Source organism: Peromyscus eremicus, chromosome 13 (assembly GCF_949786415.1).
Source record: "Peromyscus eremicus chromosome 13, PerEre_H2_v1, whole genome shotgun sequence".
In the NCBI taxonomy this organism is placed as follows: Eukaryota; Metazoa; Chordata; class Mammalia; order Rodentia; family Cricetidae; genus Peromyscus; species Peromyscus eremicus.
The window spans coordinates 16,012,853-16,036,468 of NC_081429.1; the positions used below are offsets into that span (position 1 = coordinate 16,012,853).

Sequence of the window (23,616 nt, forward strand, 5' to 3'; positions counted from 1 at the left end):
GCTGAGTCAGAGACACTGCCAGCCACCGCGATGACAAACAGCATGTGAAGATGCCGGTAAGCCACGAGCCACGTGACAAGGTATAGATAATAGAAATGGATTAATTTAAGCTATAAGAACAGTTAGGAAGAAGCCTGCCACGGCCATACAGTTTGTAAGCAATATAAGTCTCTGTGTTTACTTGGTTGGGTCTGAGCGGCTGTGGGACTGGCAGGTGAGAGAGATTTGTCCTGACTGTGGGCCAGGCAGGAAAACTCTAGCTACAGGTGTGTTTTGGGCTGACAGATTTTGTTTTGATTTTTTTTTCAAAAAGCCGAACATAAAAGCATTTATTTTGTGGAAAGCATGCAAAGCGATTAAATCTCAAAGATGTACTATGCAATTCATATTTGGCACTTATAAGATTGTTGAAAAGCAAGTGGTAACAAATGTAAAAATCTTGCTTTCATACTTGAAAATCAGGTATATGTCATTTGAATTATTTAGCTACTTATTCATTTAATTATTTGATTCAGTGTCTTGTTAGTCATATTAATCTTTCTAAGCCTCCAAGTAGCTTGGATTGTAGACAGGCACCATCATATATGGCTATTCTTTTAAATTTTTAATTTTCTATCATGAAATCCCCCAGTAATGGGTAGCTCCAGGGATGCAATAAGCCAAATCAAGCCAGATTAAAGTTCAGATTTTAATCTGAGTAAAACATTTCCAGGTGATCTCAGGGAAAAGAGGAAACCATGAGGCTGCTCCCAAGGAAGGGCCTTAAATATCCTCTAGGTGGTCTTTGACAGCTCCAGGGGAGGAGCTGCTGCTTGGCAGGCTTTCTTTGGTCGGGGTCTGGAATGGGAGGAGTGGGTCAGGAGTGGAGATTTCTAACATTCTCCATATGTCAGTTATATAGATACACATTTAGTAAAATGTGTCTCTACCGCCCTGCTTTGTACTTCTTCTTCCCACACACTTCCTTGAATCCTAGGGCCTCTATATCAGAGGGTGGTGTTTTGAGACCTGAGCTCACTTGGTATCCTGTTGCCTAGAGTAGCCCTGACCTCATGGAAATCCTCCGGCCTGAGCCTTCTGTGTACTCGGATTCTTTGCATGAGGTACTACATAGAGCTGAGGATTGACTTGGGAAAGTGAGCTTTTGAAGCACTAGAACTCACTTAAAATTTTTTTTTATTAAATTTACTTTTTTTAAGGGTGGGGAGCTTTTCTGCCATGGTGAACCATGGGATTTTAGAGGACAACTTAAGGAAGTACCTTCTCAACTTCTCCCACATGGGCCTGAGGAACCAAACTCATACCTTCCGGTTTGCCTTCAAGTGCCTTTTGTCAATGATACCTCTTACCATTCCTGGAACTTCTTTGTTTTATTATTTATAAAATGGGAGATTTATGCTGCTTTCTCACATTCATTCCTGCTTTTATAAAATATCAAGAATTATGAAATCACAATAAAAAGTTTTCAGAATTTAGCCAGCAAACAACAGCATAATCAACTATTTAGTATTTGGACAAAAAATTGTACCTATAATATTAATTTTAAGTTCTTATACCTGTTCCAAGTATCTTTTCACTAATTGTTCATCTTTGTTGCTTTCTACAGGAAGAGTTGCTCACTGACCTCTTTGCTATCCCTACTTTAGAATTAAAAATGTTTGTTAATATGGTGCTTCATTTTCAGTTTCAAAGTAAAAGTGTAGTATTAGTTAAATAAAGACCTTATTGAAATATAAGTAGCATGGAGCATGGAGCACTTGGTAACCTTTGCTGCTTGACAAAGTTTCATCATTTCAGCTTGGTGGACTTAATTCTCCAGCACCCTTCTACTTTCATTTTTAAGGATTCTCATTACGTATTATGGCAGTTCCCTTATGCATTTTCCTTTGGGAAATTCTGTGTAGACTTCAGTGGAAGATGAGGATGTATACAATGGCAGCCTCTTTAAACAAAATAATTCTTTGGAAAAAAGTCTCCAACACCATGAAACCATATAACATGTTAACTCTTCCTACTCCCACACAAGTTAACACCAAGCTGCTTTAGATAAGTAACATATGCTCAATAAATAAGGTATATAAAATTCCTAAGGTCTCAGGTTCACAGCAATATTTTTCCAGTCTTGTCTTTATTCACGTTAAGCTTTAGCTAATTGTATAAACCAAGTCATACCAAAAACTGCAAAATTCTATCATGGAGGGTCCTCTGGTCCCACAAGAAAGTCATTTTCCCAAGGTCCGGCATTTAAACAAAAGCCTCCATTTCCTCGGGGGCTTGAAGAAAGTGCCTGCTTGCTACAAAGGGAGTCATTCTCCTTATCTTTGGAAAGAGGAACTTATGGCCCTTACATTAACATATGACTGTGGTATCTATTAACTTGTCATGGTTCTCAATCCCGGCTCACAAGCCCCCTTCCTCCCATTAAATCTTTTGTGCAATTATAGAGTATCAAAGGTGTATCCTCTGTTCAGTATACAGACAGCCATCCTGATTAACCCTCAGATGGTGTCCTGTCCTTCCTTAGCTGAAGCCACACTTTTCTTTGGGACCTGAACCCTCTGGGGCTGGACTCTGCCATATAATCCCATGAGTGATCTGGCACTTATTAGAACCCCTATCTCTTTTAATTTCATCTTCTTCTAACAGCAAATCATTGATCACTAAACTCAGTTTTGGAGGTTTAAAAGAGGCACAGCACTGTTTGTGACTTTTAATCTTATGAAGTTTTTAAAAACTCAGCAATATACAATCTTTGGCCCAATGACTCTTAACTCATCAAGACTGGTACAAATTTGTCAAAATAAATGAACCAACATCCTATTATATTTACTCATCAGAGTAACTCATTAAAAATAGTTGGTATTTGCTAATTAACACCATATATTAATTGCACAAACTTGTTAATTACTTGGTGACTTTAAAAATATTCCTATCCACAAAATTTAGAATTTTTTTCTTTTATCTCTATGTTTTTTTTTTAGAGAACATTCCTTGAAATTGGAATTCTAATAACCATCCTGCAATTTTTTTTTTTTTTTTTTTAGTGTGTGAGAGCCAGAGTAACATTTTAAGTTTTAATTACTATGCCTAAGTGTTGGTGAAATTATTAAGGCCACTCCACGTAGTTAAAAGGGAGGTTTATTTTGTGGGGTAACTTACAAGTGAATGGATAGTTTACAGAGTCTGGGAAAGGCATGGCGAGGTCCGGTGGTGTTCCCTGGAGAACTCTGCTTGATCTACCTCCAGCGTCCAGGGTCCAGGAACCAAGAGAGCCTGCACATCTGGAACCCGGGTCTTCAGGCACCAAGAGAGCCCGCATATCTGGAACCCGGGTCTTCAGGAACCAAGAGAGCCCGCACATCTGGAACCCAGGTCTTCAGTGTCCTCTCTCAGGCCCGTCTTGTAGGCGTGACCGTTACTGAAGCCTCAGTAGGGGTTGGAGCTTCCAGGTCAAAGCTGGAATGGCTACCCACTACACCTAAGAGATCCATGAAACAAAAATGCTTCTGAACTGTAAGCCCTTTGCTCAAGGACAGATAGTTCCTGAATAATGCTGGAAGCTATTATTTATGGGAGATAACAAACCACATGCTTTCATTCACCTAAACAAGTTTGTGTGACTCATCTGCACTGGATGTTCTTGATCACATGTGGACAGGAGGTATGTGGGCAGGATACATGTCAGGATGTACTCTTCTCCCTGGTTGGATGTAGGCAGGAGGTAAATCAAGATGTATGCTTGCCCCTGATTGGATCTCATGGGAAATGTGGTGAATTATGGGTTTTGCCTTTTTAAGACTCTGCAAAATGTGATTTGGGGCCATTTTTCTGGGAAACCAGAGATGGACATGGTGAGTGTTAACTAAAACTTGCTTCAAATTTGACTTTAAACTGTGTGGTGGTCTTAGTCTTGATCAGTGGGATTAACAACATCATTAACTAGTTTCTGCTCTCCCCCTTTAATAGAAGAAATGTAAAACTTAGCCTTCAAACGAAAATGCCCAATTTTGTAAATGCCTATTAATTTCCTGTCAGTAAATATACAGCTATTCTCATGAACAATCTCAGAACAATCCAGAGATGATGAGCCTCCCAGGAACTAAAGGGCTTTGAAAGATCTTAGGAGAAACCTAGTAGTAGGTTTTTTGTAGCCCAATAACAGTTTCTCCACTTTCACAGTAAGCCAGATCAGGCTGAATTGAAAAAGTAAAAGAACAAGTTTACTTGAGCAAAGCAACTCCTGGGTGAATTCTTTAGTCCTAGGGACCAAGCCCGAGAAATCACTAGCCCAAACTAAAGATTGTATAGCCTGTGGGTGAGGGGTGATAATGTGTCTGCCACAAGCTGGGTTTGTGCCCAAGTATGGTCAAAAACTGAACATTTTAGGCAGGGACTTGGGCTGCTGGCAACTTCAGGGAAGGAGCTGCTGCAGCTTCCAAGAATGAGGAACTGGGCATTTAGGTGCCTTTTCTTTGCTGGAGATTCTCAGAGATGGCAGTGTTTGGAGAGAGAGAGAGAAATGGGTTTTCTCAAAATGTGCAAGAACAAGAGGGAAGTTCCAAAGGAACACTCAGGTTTGCCTGGGACTGTGTGGTAGTATACTGAAAGTGGAGTTAATTTCTGTGGATAGGCAGCACCCTCTCCACAGGGTACCAAAGAAGCTTCTTCTGCCTCAGGTGTCTCCCAGCGACTCCATCATTCTGTTCAAGTGACTATGGGTTTGTTTCATTTCTCAGAGAATGAGGTTTACCTAATGGGACAGAGAACGTGGTCTACCTAATTGGATAGAGAACATGGTCAACCTAGTGGGTTAAGAGGGATTGGTACTTTAGCATTTACATCATGGGTATTAGGAGTTATTTTCTTCCAAGAGTTTGTTGGGCCAAGGTTAAGGGACAAAACATACTTCAAAAAATAAAATAGTCATTCAGAAACCTTTAGACCTAATTTCAAAGATTCCTCTTTGGACTTGAGTTAATCTCAGTTTTAAACCCTTGATTTCTTTCTTCATCAATAAGACAATTAGGATTAAAAAACAAAACAAAATTCTACTGCTTTTGAAGCACTTTGGAGATGCCCCTATTCCAGCATTACCACATCCTTTATGGGAACATTTCCTCTTTGACTATTTCTTTGACCATGTCTGTTCTCCTAATCTCTTACCTGGTAACATCCTACAGACAAGCCACGCTTTACTGGATTGCTTGTTTTGTAGTCATTGTCTAGGTCACAAAAATTGCGTTCTGTGCTATCTTACAAAATGAGATTTTTATCGAGTATACATATGTTGTTTTTAATATTCATGAGATTCCTAATTGCTTTCTAGTTATGCTTTTCATTAGAATACATCTATTCTGTCGTAAGCTCTTTCTTAAAAATCCGTATTAATTACGGTTTCTGAATTGTCGACTTCTTCTGACCTTTCTTCCCTCAGACAATAATCTTTTATCAAGTTTTACTCAAAGGACAATCCATTATTGGCTACAAATTCATTTTTTCAAATTAAAGTACTGTACTACTTTTTAAGGCTTTTAGTTTATAACATAATTGTTATGAAAAGAGGGTAGAGTTTGCATACAGCTCTGTCCCCACTCATGCACAACCCGTCAACTTTAGCAGCTTCCTGCCTCAGAATGGGAAGTTTGTTACAAATGGTGTGCATCTTCATGTTTAAAAGTGAACTGAAATATTGCTGAATGTCCATGTAAACTTACACATGAGTCGTTGGTGTTACTGTAAAATAATCAGTTAAGAGCTTGGCTTTCCTTGAAGATAAAAGGAAATGTGTTCTCCTGTCATTTCTGTTTCAGTTTCTCTGGAGAAATATCTTAGTAATATTCAGTCACAGACTTACATTGTATGAGTGGAGAAGAACAAAGCCTAGGAATTTTTACAATTGGGAAAGACCTGGAAAATGCCCACAGGCATGAAAGCCAGTGTCAAGTAATACAGAGGAACTGTTGTGGTGTGTGCGTGTGTGTGTGTGTGTGTGTGTGTGTGTGTGTGTGTGTGTATATGTATATGTGTGTGTGTGTTGTATGTGTGTGTATATGTGTGTGTGTGTGAGTGTGTGTGTTGTATGTGTGTGTATATGTGTGTGTGTGTGTGTGTGTGAGTGTGTGTGTTTGTTTGTGTGCTGAGACATTGTAGATAAAGTTTGGTTCCCTTTATTTGGTATTAATTAACACCAAAGTGAACTAGATTAGATAACAGTTTTCAGAAATGTCAGGCCCTAAGCCTTAAACCTGTAAACGTCACCTACAATGGGAAAAGGGTCTTTGCAGATGTGATAAACATTTAAGATAGGAAAATTCTGGAATTATCTAAATGGTTCCTAGATATGATAATAAGTATCTTTTTATGAAAGAGGGCAGATTATGAACCAAAGAAAACAAGAGACCATTTAAATCAAAGGTAGAGACAAGTACTATAGATACATCCAAAGACTGTCCAGACACTGTGCAAGGGAAGGGGGGACTCTTGGAGAACTTGTGGAGGGAAAGAGGGTCTCCTAGTACCTTGACATCTGCTCTGTGGAAGTGTAGTGAAGTAAATCCTATTTAATAAGCCACATAGTTGCTGATAAATTGTTATAACAGATGTAGTTCAATGAAGTATCTTTTAACCTTGGAGTTCTGTGGCTTGTGGCCATTTTACATATATACTTGATAAGGTTTTATGCAATCAAAATGCAGTGTTTTAGCCTGAATATCATCTGTTATTCTAATTAATATTAAGATATTTTAATTCTAAGTCCTTTTCAATATCATAATTATATTAAAGATGTGTAAGTCCTTGCTGATAGTTGATTGGTAGCTATTATCTAATAAATGCATTCTTACTATTTATCTTTACTTAAATCCTTAGTAAAATTTTTGCACTTAAACTGGCATATCCCTTAACAACATAACCTGAAAATTACACTACTTCTTGGTTTTAAATATTGGATTTATTTCATTTTGTGATGTTCGTAGTGTCTCTGGGGCAAACTTTTGGAACAGTTTAGTTCTGTTGTTCATTATCCTGTGTTTGTTTCATTTACTTTATTTGTAATGGTCTCTCAGGGTTCCTTGCATTTCTGATCATATTTTGAGCAAGAGAAACCAATAATTTTTAATGACTTTTTTGTTGACAGTTTATTTATTTATATGTTTGTTTGTTTGTTTTGGTTTTACATGACAGGGTTTCTCTGTGTAGCTCTGGCTGTCCTAGAACCCATTTTGCATAACAGGCTGACCTCAAAATCAGAGATCTGCCCACCTCTGCCTTTGTACCACCACACCCAGATGATGACCTGTTTTTAAATTGTTAACAGTAAGTTTTTGAAGATACATGGTACCTTCTGCCTCTGAGAAGACTTTGCTGCCTATCTGAATAACATAACTAATGTCATCGTATTTGTAGGTTTGTCTGGTTTCTTCACACCTCCCTTATAGGATTTGGGAGTACAGACTCCTCTATCTATCTGTGCTCAGTTTGGGGAGGAAAGGAGAGCTCAGCTCTAGTTTCTTGTACTCTTGTTTCTAAAACAAAACAAACAAACAAACAAAAAACAAACCAAGTCTTTGTTTCTGAATTAGAAAGGATTGGTGGGGAGTACTAGACAGAGACAGAGACAGATGGAGATAGATGATCTATAGATACAGAGAGAGAGAGAATTGGGGGAAGGTATCAAACTGATGATGCAGAATAGTTGGTGAAGTCTTTACTTCAGGGGCATCATTCATACTAATTTTATTGCAAGCAAAGATCTATGCCTCAGTTCAAGACAAAAAAACAAATCGGGGTGGGACATAATCCTTCTTCAGCATTTTTTATTATCAAAGTCCAAAGATGATTGGAACATACCTACAGATGGCAGAAAAATGCAGACATCACCCTGAACTCTGCTAACAGAAACACATAGAGTTAGTGTTTAACAGATGTATGGGCATCTCTCACCCAACCCAACTGACATTAAATGTTCATTATCTCAGTTTCTCACTCATGAATGGAACTTTCTGTCTGCATCAATAACAATTGAAAATAATAAAAATAAAATTTAGAAAAAAAATCTAAGTTCATCATCTCTCTGGAAGATTTGCTAAATGGATTTATATCATTATTCAACAGACACAGAAAGTGACATATGCTTCAGAGATGCTGAAGGAGCTGAGGTCCAGGTACAGACCTCTACCTGTCTACTATCCTCCTACTGTTGTTTTTCCAAATGGGTGTCAGTCGAGGCTAGCTCGTGTTTTTCATGAAGAAGCATCATTAAGGTCGTTAGAATGATACCATAGATGCTGCAAGAGACAAATGCATACCCATAATGACTGAATAGCAGCTATTGGCATTTGTGACTTTTCCTACTCAGCCATGTGTTAGCATTTCATCACTACCAAGAAAAGTGCAGCACACAGTCGTTATTCAGTGTATGTCCATCTGAAGCATTTGGGAATGGAAAAGTAAATAAATTATATTCTGACTCCATTGGACCTTAAAAGCAAGTCCAAAAAACTTCAAAGAGATCCCTACTAACAATTATTTTTCTTAAAAAAACCTCAATGATTTTTGTAGAATTACAAGGATATATGGGGTCCAGCAAAGTGAAATTGAGAATGCTCACAGTCATAACATATTAATAGGCAGATGAAGAAAAAGAAAATATGACTTCCTTTGAGAAGAAACATTAATCAATTCTAATGGAGCCAGAATTAGTACAGAAGCTAGAGTTAAAAAGTGAAGACATAAAGTTATCATAATTACATTCCATATTTAGGAACATTTATGTAGCCATAAGTAAAATAGAGAAAGGACTATACCCTTTAACTTATACACGCTAAAGACACAGAGTTTATGTTGAAGCATATATTTACTATAATTAATGGCAGATTAGACATGACAGAAGGACCTTGAAGGTGTGGCAGGGTAAATAAATGTGAGCTTCAGAGGAAAGATAATTTAATATGTAAGAGGAACATGGTGGAGTCATATAAATACATACAACCAGGGATTTCAAATGGAAAAGAGAGTGAGGTGAAATAGAAGTGTTTGAACAAATAGAGTTCAAATAATTCCCAATGTTTTATAAAAATACATAATGGATTGAGGATAAGAAGCAATAAGACATTTAGGGAAAATGTGAGAGACATTTTGAGACTCAAGTCTAGATGAACATTGCTTATGTCTTACACCTTAACCACTGCTGAACAATTTTAAATCATCAAAGTTTTAAAATTATACTATATATTGTATGTGTATAATAAAAATTATATATATATTTATTTATAAAGTACATAACATATGTAAATAGAGATATATAGGAGACAGAGAAGAAATATTTGCTATAAGACATTTAATATAAGATTTATATTGACTACAGAAATAATCTGTAAATCACATCAGGACAAAAAGAAAGGTGGAAAATAACCCAAGCAAAATGCAAATAGATGATGGATAAAAGAAACAAAAGACTTTTCACAGACAGTGAATGTCACAGGTTTTCAGACAAATACATATTAGAACCAGGTCTGGTTAGGATTCAGAGTAAGAGCATCAATTTCACATTTCTGGTCAATGGGAAAGTTCTAGTTATCCTGCAAAGGGTATGGAAGTTTCTGATTAAAAATATTGGTGTTTCCTATATGACCTAGCAATTGTGCTTTGACATTTATGATAAAAGATCAAAATTTCTGCTCCCACATAACATTTGACTGTTAGGACAGTACCATTTATGCTGAAATAAATATCCTGTAAAAGAATAACATCAACAATGATCCAGATATTCTTTAATGATAAAGAGCTAATAACCTGCAGCATGTCTATTCTGTTTGTTATTTAGCAGTAATGAAAATAGACAAAGAGTTCATATAAGTAACAATTTGGATGGATGGGCCTTAAGAAAATTTTCCAGGTCAAATAAGCAATCTCAGCTTTCTTTTTATTTTGCTGTTAGTGTAACATTTTTGAAATAACAAAATTATTGTCACAGATTAGTGGGAAGAGAGAAGCCATTGGTAGGTTCTGACCAGCAACCATCACAGTAACTCAGGCTTCCAATGAAACTAAATGCACAGAGTATATGAGCATTTGTAAAATCTGAAAAGTGTGCTTGGTCCATAGCAATAGTTTTTCTGGGTTTATATTATAATGTGTAAGGTGGCACTGTTTGAAAATCTAGCGTGAGTGGTACACACGCTCTCTCAGTGTTCCATCCTACCAATACATGTGAATCTAAGAATTGGTGAAAATGACTTGAAAGGGAAGGCAAAATAGGAAAGTGTTAGGTCCACGACCCAAATTTAAGTATGCGTCCACTTAATGTTGCTGCCCTTCCATTTGCAGGAGCCCAAGGTGCAGCCTTCCTCATTTTCACCTTGTACTCGCTTGCTTCAAACTAGTTCTAGACACTCCTGACAGTGTGCATTTACAGCAATTTTGTAGATCAGGAAAGTCTAAAGGAACATGCTGGCAGGTGGAAAGGCAGGTGAATCCAAAACCATTGAGAGAATCGAATCCACAACTGTTGAGCATGTTATCTTATTTTTCTGTTAAAATAAGTCCAGGGCCTAAGACAGTGTTGATGTCCATGGTTTTGTACAGCTTTGGGAACCCATTTGGATGCCCGTGATCCACGCTGCCACTGGCTGTTGTGGGCAAGGAAACATCTATTGCAGTGGTATTGATGACTCCAGACTCGTAGTTGAGACTGAGAGACAGTCAAGGATTCTGCAATAACCTCCCCCATCCCAAGAGAAAAGAAAGAAACAGTCCAGACAAGAAGCCATTGAGGAGAGTTCTTAAAAATTGTGATAAAGAAGCTGAAGGACAGCTCTTTGCAGTTGTTGGCTTCTGGTTGGGGGAAGGGAAAGGACTCACTTATTTTTAAGGAGATGCCTACTGAGAGTTTGACCATGCTTCGATGAATATATGCACAATACAAATTGAACTTAATGTATTTGAGGGGCGGGGAGTGGAAAGTGGGGGGTAGGGCACAAAGGTGAGAAGGTAGACCTGGGACAAATGGGAAGCAAGACTGATCAGCATGCATGATAAATTTCCGAATAATCAATGAAAATATGTTGGAAAAGCAAAAACACAACAAAAGTAAATAAAATAAAATAAAAATACTTGCTATGATCTTGTTAAATTAGGTTATAGTTATACAGTTTCCCTTCATTATTCTTACCTTCTCTTGTAATGTTAAGTTCCATTTACATATTAAAATAAATGATTAGTCATGCCTGGAATACATAAATGTTATTATTCAAAAAAAAAATGGATATTTGAATATATGCATAAACTTGACCCATTGTACTCAATGGTCCACTGGCATGATATACTAAAAGCTCTTCAAATGAACTGAATATTCACAAACTTTCATATTACATTATATCGTATAGCCAGTAGTTTAAAGTGAAACAATACTATGAATTTGCTTCCTGAATCAGTAAAATAAATGAGAACATTTCCTGAAAAACAGTAGAAGCTTAATTATCTTCTCATAAAATTTGTATACTATACACAACATAGTGTAAGATCAGGGTGTTAAAGCGGAAGATGTTAATTATGGATATAAATACACAAAAACCACGAAGTAAAATAACCTCACAAATTGTTTTATGTAGTAATCTATAAAACAATTAATTACGGTATCAAAAACACCCAAATTTTATATATATATATATATATATATATATATATATATATATATATATAAAGCATAAAGTGGGAAAAAAGTGTAGAGGAATAAATAGGAACATCTTATTGTTTGGGTAGATTTATTGCAACAATGATTAATAAAGTCTTGAAAAATGAGTGAAGTGTTGCATGGGAGCAGAAATGTAGAACTCTCATGATGAATATCAAAGAACAATCACTAGGCTGTATGGAAGTTACACAGCTGTTTTTAAGAGAAATTGTCATGCTCTTTGCAGAATGGATGAAGCCTGGAAAAAGAAAAAAAAAAGACAGAATATATTATACCAGATGAAAAGGCAAAATTCAAGTATGTGTTGCTAACTAGAATCACCTTAAATATAAATCCACTAGCTAAAAGGATGAAAATAATACAAACAACCAGAAATAGAAAAGCAAGGAAGAATACAGTGGTATTATGTCAACAAGAAAACATTTAAAAAAAAGTGATAAAAATATTTTTTCAGCAGAAATATTCTGCATATAACAATAAAACTTCAAAACATGAAACAAAAACTGATTAAACTACAGGAGTAGTAAGGAAATCCATGATTATATCTGGATCATTGAAAACCAATTTTTGAAACAATTAAAAGAAGTCATCAAGAATAGGAAAAATTCAAATTAAGAACTGATTTACATCTACAAAACCCTCTGTTCAGCAGCTGAGTACACTTTCAGTCAAGTAACATGGAGCACGTTCAAAGACAACTCACATTCTGAACAGTAAGCTTCAAGAAACTTGAAAGTGTTGCAGTCCTACAAAATAAGTTAGCTGACAAAATTTTCTTAAAGGAAAAATCAGAAACAAATCTCTGGAACGTGTTTTACTTTGAAACAGAATAAGACTTATATAATACCCATATGGGCCAGATATAAAATGAAAAAAGGATACATTGACTTTATGGTATAAAAATGCAATATATATTTATTGAGGTGCTACCAAAATAGCATTTAGAGAAATTTTAAGTCAATAAATACCATTTTAGAAAATGATCTGTTACTTATGATTAGAAGCTAGCTAAGTGCAGGGAAAATCTATTAGGAAAAAGAGAGAGAGTGAGAGAGAGAGAGAGCTTTCATAAGAAACCCCTTCAAATATTATATTTTGTTACATTCTGATGGTGGATACAAATGTGTTATAAAAGACAATAAAGTAACTTCTTGGAGTACAGAGTTCATCTTGTACATGTTCTAAACATTTCACTCCTAATATTCAAATAATATTAAAAAGATATGACTTGTTTGAATGACATACAAAAAAAATGTTAGTATTAACTATTTATGTTTCAGGTAAATTTTAATACTACCTAACTATTTGATAATTGTTAATAGGATAATGAACAACTAAATTGTGATATGTCCATATCTTGCATAGGACCTCACATAATACATAAAACAGCATGAAGAATTATTGACTGAGTAAGCTAGGAATTTTCTCACGTTATATGTGTGTGCATAAATATGTGTGTACATATATAATTAGGTATTTATTTTATATTTTGATGTAATAAATGTATATATCATTTTGCATGTACTGTCTAGTAGCAGAATTTGATCAGTTTGAGACTGAAGAAGAATGACGACACCTCTGGGAATACTTGAGCAGAGGCTTGAGGAAACTTCTAGGGGTATTGAGTATCTTCAGCATCATCCTTGTAGTGAAGAGCTATCAGGGTTTAAATACATTACAGTACGGTAATTTGCAAGTTAAATATACTCATTCATTGTCAATTTCACATCAGTATAAAAATAATATTTGGATTTTTGAGTCTTCTGCCCTGCACTCCCTGCTAGAACGTCTCATTATGTATTCTAATCTTAATTAATTAAATGTGGTGTATCTTCTTGTGAAAGTAGCTCTTCCTTCAGAGACTGAACATTTGCCAGACTTCACAACCAAGCCAAAATATGTTTTGAGGTCCTTTAAGACTGCCTACTCAATCTGCTCTTCTACTGTATACTCAGTCACTTAGAGCTTCTTAACTTTGCTTTAAGGAAACACTGCAACCAAACTTAATATGCCTTGGATTTCCCAAGTAATCAGCTTTTGCAACTTAAATTAAACACGTACCTTTAACCTTAAACTATATGCTCCTTCAGGACCCAATGCAGAAAAAAATATGTTTGTGTATGTTGTGGTAATTATTTTCTAAAAGCAATCAACTAGTTGAAAGTACCTTAAACAAAACAAATTCCCACCAATACTGTTTGCAAACCACACATGGATATAGGTTGATAACTTCTGTGTTGTTTGACTTGTATTCTGAGTCAGTAAAGTAACTTCTTCCATTGTAAAACTCTTTTAAAGGTTTCTGTAGAAAAGAATTCCTCTTTCTTTTCCCCATACTATGCTTTCTGTGTTGTTCAGTAAATACAGAGTAAAGCCCTTTGTTAGGTACAGCCAGGCAACACAGACTGGCAACAGAAAAAGACATAGATCAAACACACAGAACAGAGAGATCGCAGATGGGTCACAGGCAACAAACCTCAGATAGTTGGAAGATACAAGGACAGAATTGGGGAATTCAAATTCAGGCTGACTCTTGGACTGAAGCACTCCAGGAAGAAATTCTTCTCTCTCTCTTCTCTCTCTCTCTCTCTCTCTCTCTCTCTCTCTCTCTCTCTCTCTCTCTCTCTCTCTCTCTCTCTCCTTCCATTCCTTAATGCAACATCGATACACTGAACTGTATCTCTATACCCTACTTGAAGATATGGAATCAGACAATCGTTGTCACCTTTAGGTCTTCTTAAACTGTATGTTCTCAGCAAATCATTCTTGAAAGACAGAGACCTCATTTCTAAGTGAGCGCTTGCCTCCCATGGGCCTTTTCATTTATCACTGCCGAGGCATACAAGCCATGTGGACTATGGGTGTGCAGCATTGTGCTGATGGCTGTGGGTCTTTCTTCACAGAGAACATACCTATGGTGTTTAAAGGGGAACAGAAGTAAAAAGGCAATTGCTCTGACACTTATTTCTCTCTCTCAAGGTTTCCAGACTAGAAGAAAAAGAAATGAAACAAAATACAGGTTGTGCCCATCTTGGAGGCTGTTTAGACAAGCTTGTACTGCAGCTCACTCTAGCTGTAAAACAATAAATGTTTCCGACTTGTCATTATTTTGACAGCTTCTAATATTTCAATAGTCAACTAGGCTATCTACAAGCTCATGAGATTTGTTTGAGAAATAAATATAGGGCATTATCTGCACTTTGAGCCTCTAATGAGGAGATTTTTAGCAGTCAGTACCTGTTTTTTTAGAGTGCGATACATACACTTGATAATGAAATATGGCCTATTAATGACTTAAATAATCAGGGGCACTAGCTCTGTGCCCAAACCAACCATGTAGGCATGTTTTAAAAGTACAAGGGGCTTCTTCAAATACCATCAGGAATAAGTCATCTAGTGTCTCAGGTTAATACATCAGTGCAGTTGCTGTCACTATGAAAAATTGGATTTTTTGTTTACTTAAAATTTGAAATGCCATCATTTGGTGCTTGAAAAATGAGGTGGGAAAAACGAATGTCCTTCTGCTTGTGAAAAATGGAGATTTTATTAGAGCAAAGGAGGCAGGAGGAGAGAATGCTCATCTGCTCCGATGGAAGAGTGTTTACACAGGAAGAAATATAACAATAAGTAGGCCACAGGGGACCAGGGCAGCAGAATCACTTAGGGAACTGATGACAGCAGGAGTCGAAAAACTCTGCCTGCATCCAGACTGACCCACCTCTCAGTCCCCATATACACGCAATGGATAAATGCGTCTTGATGGAAGACTCATGTTTCACGGCAGTATGAGACTCCCCAGCTCGACTGCATCTGTTAATAATAAAAATTTGCCTTCTGGAATGAGAGTTTAATAGTTCTTGTTCATGCTTTAAATAGGAGATCATAGCAATCAATCAGCATTACAATTTTAGTAGGTAGTCACATGTGAAATATATTATTTCTGACATTTAATTTGGTCAAAATTAAGTTAAAATATTCACTCAGAGGGACAGATTGATAAAATAATAATTATAAGCATATAATCCTAGAAATTTTGTGCTTTGTGCACACTAAGAAGGACCATCAAGTTAAACATAGTTACTATTTTTAATGTAACAATAAGAAAATATCCACTTATTCCATTCAACTTTAGAGTCTATGTATCAAATTCAATTCATTACACCAATAAACTTCACACACATAGTGTTACACAACATGTTTCATATTTTAATATATTTCATTAGTCATATGCATATGTGATTAATTGTCCAGGATATCATTTGAAATAATATCTAATTTATGGTTTTATATAAACCATCTAAATACCATCTTTATGTGAATTCAATTAACTTATTTATACTTTCTACTACTTTTATCCATACACACAGATATATACACAAGCATATATAGAGAACTATTAAAGTGCCACAGGCATTTACTCTAATATACCTACATGTGAATACAACTGTTGTTGATTATAAGTATGGTCTTACTAACTACACATGTAAGCATGGAATTATTTCAAAAGGCATGGTTTATATCTGATTTGTCTTTTACAGAATGCAATGTATTAATTAAAAGAAGGTTCACAGTAAGTATTCTGTTGATGAATAAATATTTAAATAGTAAGAATGGAAGAACAAATGCATATAATAATTGAGTAATATTAAAGTAAATGTTTCCCTTCAAATAGAGTCAATAGTACAGATTACTGATTCTTCTAAGTAAACCTAGTTGGTCACTCTTATCTCAATGAGAAAACTACCTCTTACTATGTAACAAATTACATTCAAGCCCAGTTCATGCATCCTCGGAAACTGTAGGTGTCTGAGAAGTACACATTCCTGGGTTGATAAATTGTACTAGTATTTCTATGTTATAGAGTATTCTAAAATACTATCAATGGTTGTTATGCTAAATTCATCTAAATACAATTTTGGCCTTATCTACCAACCAATTTGTGAATTAAATAGTTTCATTGATAAGGAAACATTACTATATTGTTTTAGAGTACATGTTAGAACATACATTTCACATTTTGTATCTTAAATCCATGCAAATTTATTTTCTAAGGAGAATGTCAAAGAAAGTAAAAACAAAATAATGTACCAAATTCTTGCAAAACTGATGGAAGGCAAATTTAAAGAATGTAACCAGTGCCCTAAATATTTTTATGTAATCACTAAAGACAAATTTTATAAAAAATTTTAAAAAGTTGTATCAATGTTTTTATGTTTTAAAATCACTGAATTTACTTTGTGTGTGTGTGTGTATGTGTGTGTGTGTGCATGTATGTGCCTGTGTGAATGAGTGAGTGTGTGTGTGTGTGTGTGTGTGTGTGTGTGTGTGAGACCACATATGTGGAAGACAGAGGACACACTGAGCAAGTCAATTTTCTCTTTCCACCATGTGGGGTCCAGGTATTAAACTCAGGTCACCAGCCTTGACAGCGAGCTCCTTTACCTGCTGAGCTATCTCACAGGACCATTTTTAAGATTTGATGTTAGTCAAATTATAACACACTTACTTCTATAATATTGACCTAATTCTATTTGATGAAATAAATTATACATTTGCCATGCTCCTCTGATCATTAGCTTTCTTTCATCTAATAAGTTAGTACTAATTCTCCAGCTTTGTTGTCTTACATAATGATTCTCTTGAAAGCTCTGGAGACTTTGGCTAAGTAAAGCCTGTAATCTGATAAGGACTTCACGGAAAGATTGTTAAAATTTTAAATCGAGTCATTTTGACAATATACATTATTGGGATAGGAAATACTGTCATGCTTTTTACAGAGTCTGACAATTCAAAAATACAATGTGCTTTTGATTTATGTGGATCTTCTTTATTTCATAGAACAAGGGGATTTTTTATTTTCATCATGGGTGTTGTAACATATAAGTTAAATTTACGTTATAATTCTGACCTTTGTCAAGACATTTTAAACAATATCACCAAGATGCAAACATTAAGAAAAAGGAGTTGGTTTAGCTGCACTAATGCAAGACAGTGTTACTTAAAGGAAAGATACTTGATCACACTATGGTGACTCCACAGTATAAACATCAATTCTAAAATTTGTGGACACAACATATGCAAAATCTTTTTTGAAGTAAGATCAAGTCTACACGTGAAAATCTTATTAGAATGGGTACAATTACTTCTAATAAGTATACATATGTTAATGAAAGCATTTAAACTTCCATCTGCAAAATAAGTGAACGTAATGGTGACAAACTTTCAAGGACACGTGGAATATTTAACAAAATTGGTTATGAAATGTTCTCACGGTCTTCAGCTGACAGCGTTCTGAGCAGTAGTCAATGACAATGAAGCAATTACCCATGAAAGCAGCAACAAAGGACAGCTAGAATAAAAAATATAAATGCAAATTTAATACAATCTTTGATAATCTGGGGATCAAAAAACGACATGAAAATAGGCATTTTGCATTTTGTACATGAATGAGTACAAAGACATACCATGTATGCACACTTAGTTTTCTTGGTACTCATGAAGACTGAGAAGAGAAAAGGCAATAACACTCGATTTGAAATACAAAAACCTCTCCTACCAGTTTGAAATATCTTTGAAAAATAAAGTTATGTTTAAAGATCTATTAAAATACTACACTACAACAAGATGAACTTAATACTGATTTTGTTCTTAGTTAATATCAGTTATTAGAAACAGCACTGTAAGTTTGTGCTATCTCCTCTAGAATCTCATACCTTTGCTCTATATGATATTCTTCAATGGCACTTAGATTTTTTTAAGAAAACATTTAGTGTCTTGCTACATTACTCACTAATTAGTATTTCCATAATTTACTAGTCTTTCTAATAATATATTAAATCACATGATCAAAAATGATTTAATCATTATAGTTCATGAGCCATGTCAGAACACTCATGGCTGTGGACTGCAAAGAAATCAGAGACAATGGGGCAAACATGTTTGCATGTAAGAAAAGTACAGGGAAATTACTATGCTTAGTACGTAAGTATTTTTAAATTCAGAATAAAATTTCCATAGATTTCCTGCAATTTTACATCTACTTATTCAGAGCGTAATTCAAGGAGGTAGTGGAGTTTGTTATACAGAAATGTAATATCACTGAATCACCTTAATGGAAACATATGAGAAGATCAATTTTATAAGTATGGGAAAGTGCATACACTTGCATAAAAAAATGTTTCATCTAGGAAAGTGAATTCCTGCTATGAAAGCAGTTCAAGCATTGGCAAAACCATAAAAACATATTTGAACCACAGTCCCTAGGTTGAGAGGTCCTTTGTCACAACCACTGACCGTCATTAATGTACATACTGAAATCAGTAATTTCTTGGGGAACGTGACTTCTAAAAATACTGGGACTGAGGCAAGCCTGCAGCTGAGCAGCACATAATTGGTAGAGTATTTTTTTTTATTTTATTTTATAATTTAATTTAATTTTACATATCAGCCACGGATTCCCCTGTTACCCGCCCCCGCCTCCCCCCCATCCCACCCCCCATTCCAATCTCCTCTAGGGCAATGACTCTCCTGAAGATTGAGTTCAACCTGGTAGATTCAGTCCAGGCAGGTCCAGTCCCCTCCTCCCAGCCTGAGCCAAGTGTCCCTGTATAAGCCCCAGGCTCCAAACAGGCAGCTCACGTACTGAGGAGAGGTCTTGGTCCCAGTGCCTGGATGCCTCCCAAACAGATCAAGCTAATCAACTGGCCTCACTTATCCAGAAGGCCTGATCCAGTTGGGGGCTCCTTAGCTATTGGTTCATAGTTCATGTGTTTCCATTCGTTTGGCTATTTGTCCCTGTGCTTTTTCCAATCTTGGTTAAAACAATTCTCGCTCATACAAACCCTCCTCTTTCTTGCCAACTGGACTCCTGGAGCTCCACCTGGGGCCTGGCCGTGGATCTCTGCATCCAGTTCCCTCAGTCATTGGATGAGGTTTCTAGCACGACAATTAGGGTGTTTGGCCATCCTATCACCAGAGTAGGTCAGTTCAGGCTGTCTCTCGACCATTACCAGTAGTCTATTGTGGAGGTATCTTTGTGGATTTTTGTGGACCTCTCTAGCACTTTGCTTCTTCCTATTCTCATGTGGTCTTCATTTATTATGGTCTCTTATTTCTTGTTCTCCCTCTCTGTTCTTGATCCAGCTGGGATCTCCCGCTCCCCTAAGCTCTCTTTCTCTTGACCCTCGCCCTTCATTACCCCCACTCATGTCCCGGTTGTTCATGTAGATCTCATCCATTTCTCTGTCATTGGGTGATCCCTGTGTCTTTCTTGGGGTCCTGTTTTCTAGGTAACCTCCAACAATCAATCAATGGGACCTCCTGAAACTGAGAAGCCTTTGTAGAGCAAAGGATATGTTCAACAAGGCAAAGCGACAGCCTACAGAATGGGAAAATGTCTTTACCAACCCCACATCTGACAGAGGACTGATATCCAGAATATATAAAGTACTCAAGAAATTAGACATCAATATGCCCAACAGTCCAATTAAGAAATGGGATATAGAACTAAATAGAGAATTCTCAACAGAGGAAGCTCAAATGACTGAAAGACATTTAAGGAATTGTTCAACATCCCTAATCATCAGGGAAATGCAAATCAAAACAACACTGAGATACCACTTTACACCTGTCAGAATGGCTAAGATCAAAAACACTGAAGACAGCTTATGCTGGACAAGATGTGGACCTAGGGGAACTGTCCTCCACTGCTGGTGGGAATGCAAGCTTGTACAACCACTTTGGAAATCTTAGAAAACTGGGAATCAATCTCCCCTAAGACCCAGCTATACCACTCTTGGGCATATACCCAAGGAATGCTCAATCATACCACAAGGGCACTTGCTCAGCTATGTTCATATCAGCATTGTTTGTAATATCCAGAACCTGGAAACAACCTAGATGCCCTTCAACTAAAGAATGGATAAATAAAATGTGGCACATATACACAATGGAATACTACTCAGCAGAGAAAAATAATGACATCATGAGGTTTGCAGGCAAATGTATAGAACTAGAAAATATCATCCTGAGTGAGGTAACCCAGACTCAGAATTTTTAATTTTAAAGAGTTCTCGATGCCCTATCTTCAGGACTTCCAGAAAGTGAGTTAACAAGAAGAGTACTACTACAGAAAGACAAATGTAGTACAAATACCATAGTGTTGTTCTCAACTTTACATCAAATTACTAAAACAGTAGACCAAGACATGTAAAATTTATTCTTGGGGTTACAATACAGATATACTTTGGCAACTGCTAATTTATTATGATTTTTCATTCTTCTTTAGATTACATATGGAATATAGTGAAGCATGATATCTATTCTCACTTACCCTACAACTTCCCTTTCTCAATTCCATTTCCATTTTTTTAATAGCTTCATAAATCTCATTGGAGCTGTCCATCTGTACATGAATGCATGATCAACCATTGGTACATGGAACTCTTACCAGTGGCCACATCGTGAGAAATGATGTCTCTATTCCCCAAAGTTATCAGCTGCTACACAGCTTCTCAACTAATCCTGGAGAGCATCTACCATTGCCTTTCCTAGAATTTTGGAAGGCTTGAACTTGTGCAGTCAACTACAGATGCTTGAATGTAGGGGAGCTGGAGCATAGTCCTTAGTGTCATCTATCTTGATTTTAAAGATAGGATCTCTCAGTAGAGCTCACCAAGAAGGCTAATATAGCTAGCCTGCAAGCACCAGGGATCTGCCTGTCTCCACATAACCAGTGCTAAGATTACAGGCATATGTCATTACAACCAGTTTTGTGCTTCTGGGAATTGGAATCAATTCTTCATGGTTGCAGGGCAAGAACTTTACCAACAAAGCTATTTTGAAGCCCAGGGAATGTTGCTGAACTGTTGAGAGAAAAAGTGATATAAATATGTTATTTAAGACACATCTATATGTACCTGTATCAAGAGGAAGGTGTACATCATACCAGCAGTATTTAGTTGAATATTGTTATCACAAATACTTTCCTGATTGTAAATAAAATTTATCAATTAAGTTTGTGAATATATTGATTATAAAATAAGAAAAATAATTATGCTTAGCAATGTCTTATCCTTGGAATCCATGTGTTACTTTTTTTCTTCTCTCTTTCTCTCTTTTTTTTTTACTTATTTCAATGGATTTTTGGTGTGGGAGCACTTCACAGTTTAAGACACTATTTAGAACATACAACTGATAAATAAATTCAAGTACATGAAAAGGAACCAAACTTGACAAAAGACTGCAGAAATTTCTAAGGAATTACTATGGAATGTTAACACAGAACGTGGATTTATTCAGCTAATAAATTGTATCACTAGAACTCACTGCTGAAATGTACTGATTTTTCTAGTTAGTTCCATATACTGGATGTTTGGAAGTACCTGTAACTCATTGACCAAGTGAGGGTTACACGGCTGTGCTGAAAGACCATGAACAAAGAAACCTCAGGAAGAAAATGTTTATATGGCTTACACTTTCCAATCACTATTCATCGTTCAGGGAAGTCTGGGTTGGAACTCAATCTGGAGGCTTGGATAGATTCAGAGGCCATGGAAGAATTCTGACTATAGGCTTGCTCATCATGGCTTAGCCTGCTTTCTTATAGAACCTAAGACCACCAGCTGAGGGATGGCCCCACCCAAAAAGTTCTAGGCCCTCCACCATCAATCAGTATTTATGAAACTGCCCTGTGGGCTGCCTACAATCTGATATTGTGGAGGTATTTCTCAATCTAGGATTCCTCCTCTCCAACGACTTTGGCTTATGTCAAGTTGGCATAAAACTAGTCAACACACTACAGATGAACAGAACTATACAAAACAGTTAAGTTCATCTTTTTCTAAAGCTCAGAAATTTTTGATAGTGTCATCTTTGAACCAATAATTTTACATTCTGGAACAGACTATATTAACAACCCATTAACATTATTCAAAGAATTGACAAATAGGTGATCTCCAAAAATTGTCTAGATATAAATCCAAGAAAAAGTAAGTACAAGCAAAGTCTGTAGCTGAAGATTTCCTGTGTCCCACCCAGTCTGCAGCAGCTCAGACCCAAGTAAATACACAGAGGTTTATATTATTTATAACTACTCAGCCATTAGCTCAGGCTCCTTACTGACTAGCTCTTACACTTAAACTCAACCCATTTCTGTTAACCTATGTATTGCCATGTGTTCCATGGCTTTACCTGTGTGCCATTACATGCTGTTCCCTGGATGGTGGGAAGGCTTCTCTTGACTCAGCCTTCCTCTTCCCAGAATTCACCTCTCTGCTTGCCCTGCCTATACTTCCTGCCTGGCTACTGCCAATCAGTATTTTATTAAACCAGTGTGCAAAAGCATTATCTCACAGCAAAACTCAGTATAAAATTTATTTTGATAATTTTTTTAAAATTATTTCTTTTATTTTTATTTTTATTTTTTTATTTTATTTTATAATTTAATTTAATTTTACATATGAGATAACTTTCTGAAACAGACTTTGAAAGTATAACATCATTCAAGCAAATATAAACTAATTAGACCTCTTCTTTGGGGTGATTGTTTTGACATTATCTTCTTTTTTCCAGATTGTGAAAAGTGAGTCACATATATAAGCAGTTGAGAGGAATAATGTGTCATTCAAAGTCTGATAAATTCAACAGAGATTATGGTAATTTTAACCTCATGTTGTTGGAAAGCAGAAAAAACTAATGTAAACTTGTTTACCAAGAGAAATTATAAAGATATATATATGTAATTTTGGAATTGTTTTGAAGTTGGTTTTATGGGATTAAAATCTTACATTAACTTCAGGTAACTATTTCATGTTTCATCAGTGGTACAGGTTAATAACATAAACACTTGGTGAGAATATTTACTATGTGGGTACACTGCACTGTAAATATATGTAAATAGAAAACCAGTATCTGTTGAATGGACT

The 23,616-nt window shown here is 36.1% G+C and overlaps 1 protein-coding gene across 1 annotated transcript in view; it reads right to left on the reverse strand.

The window, feature by feature from the left end:
- LOC131923627 (large ribosomal subunit protein uL23-like) overlaps positions 1 to 21,152 on the reverse strand; it is a 38,987-nt gene extending 17,835 nt beyond the window's left edge. The window contains exons 1-2 of the mRNA XM_059278750.1: positions 21,141 to 21,152; positions 17,964 to 18,041 (exon numbers count right to left, since the gene is read on the reverse strand). Of these exons, the coding sequence (XP_059134733.1) occupies positions 17,964 to 18,041; positions 21,141 to 21,152 (90 nt within the window). The remainder of the gene's footprint in view (positions 1 to 17,963; positions 18,042 to 21,140) is intronic.
- Between the last annotated feature and the right edge of the window lie 2,464 nt (positions 21,153 to 23,616).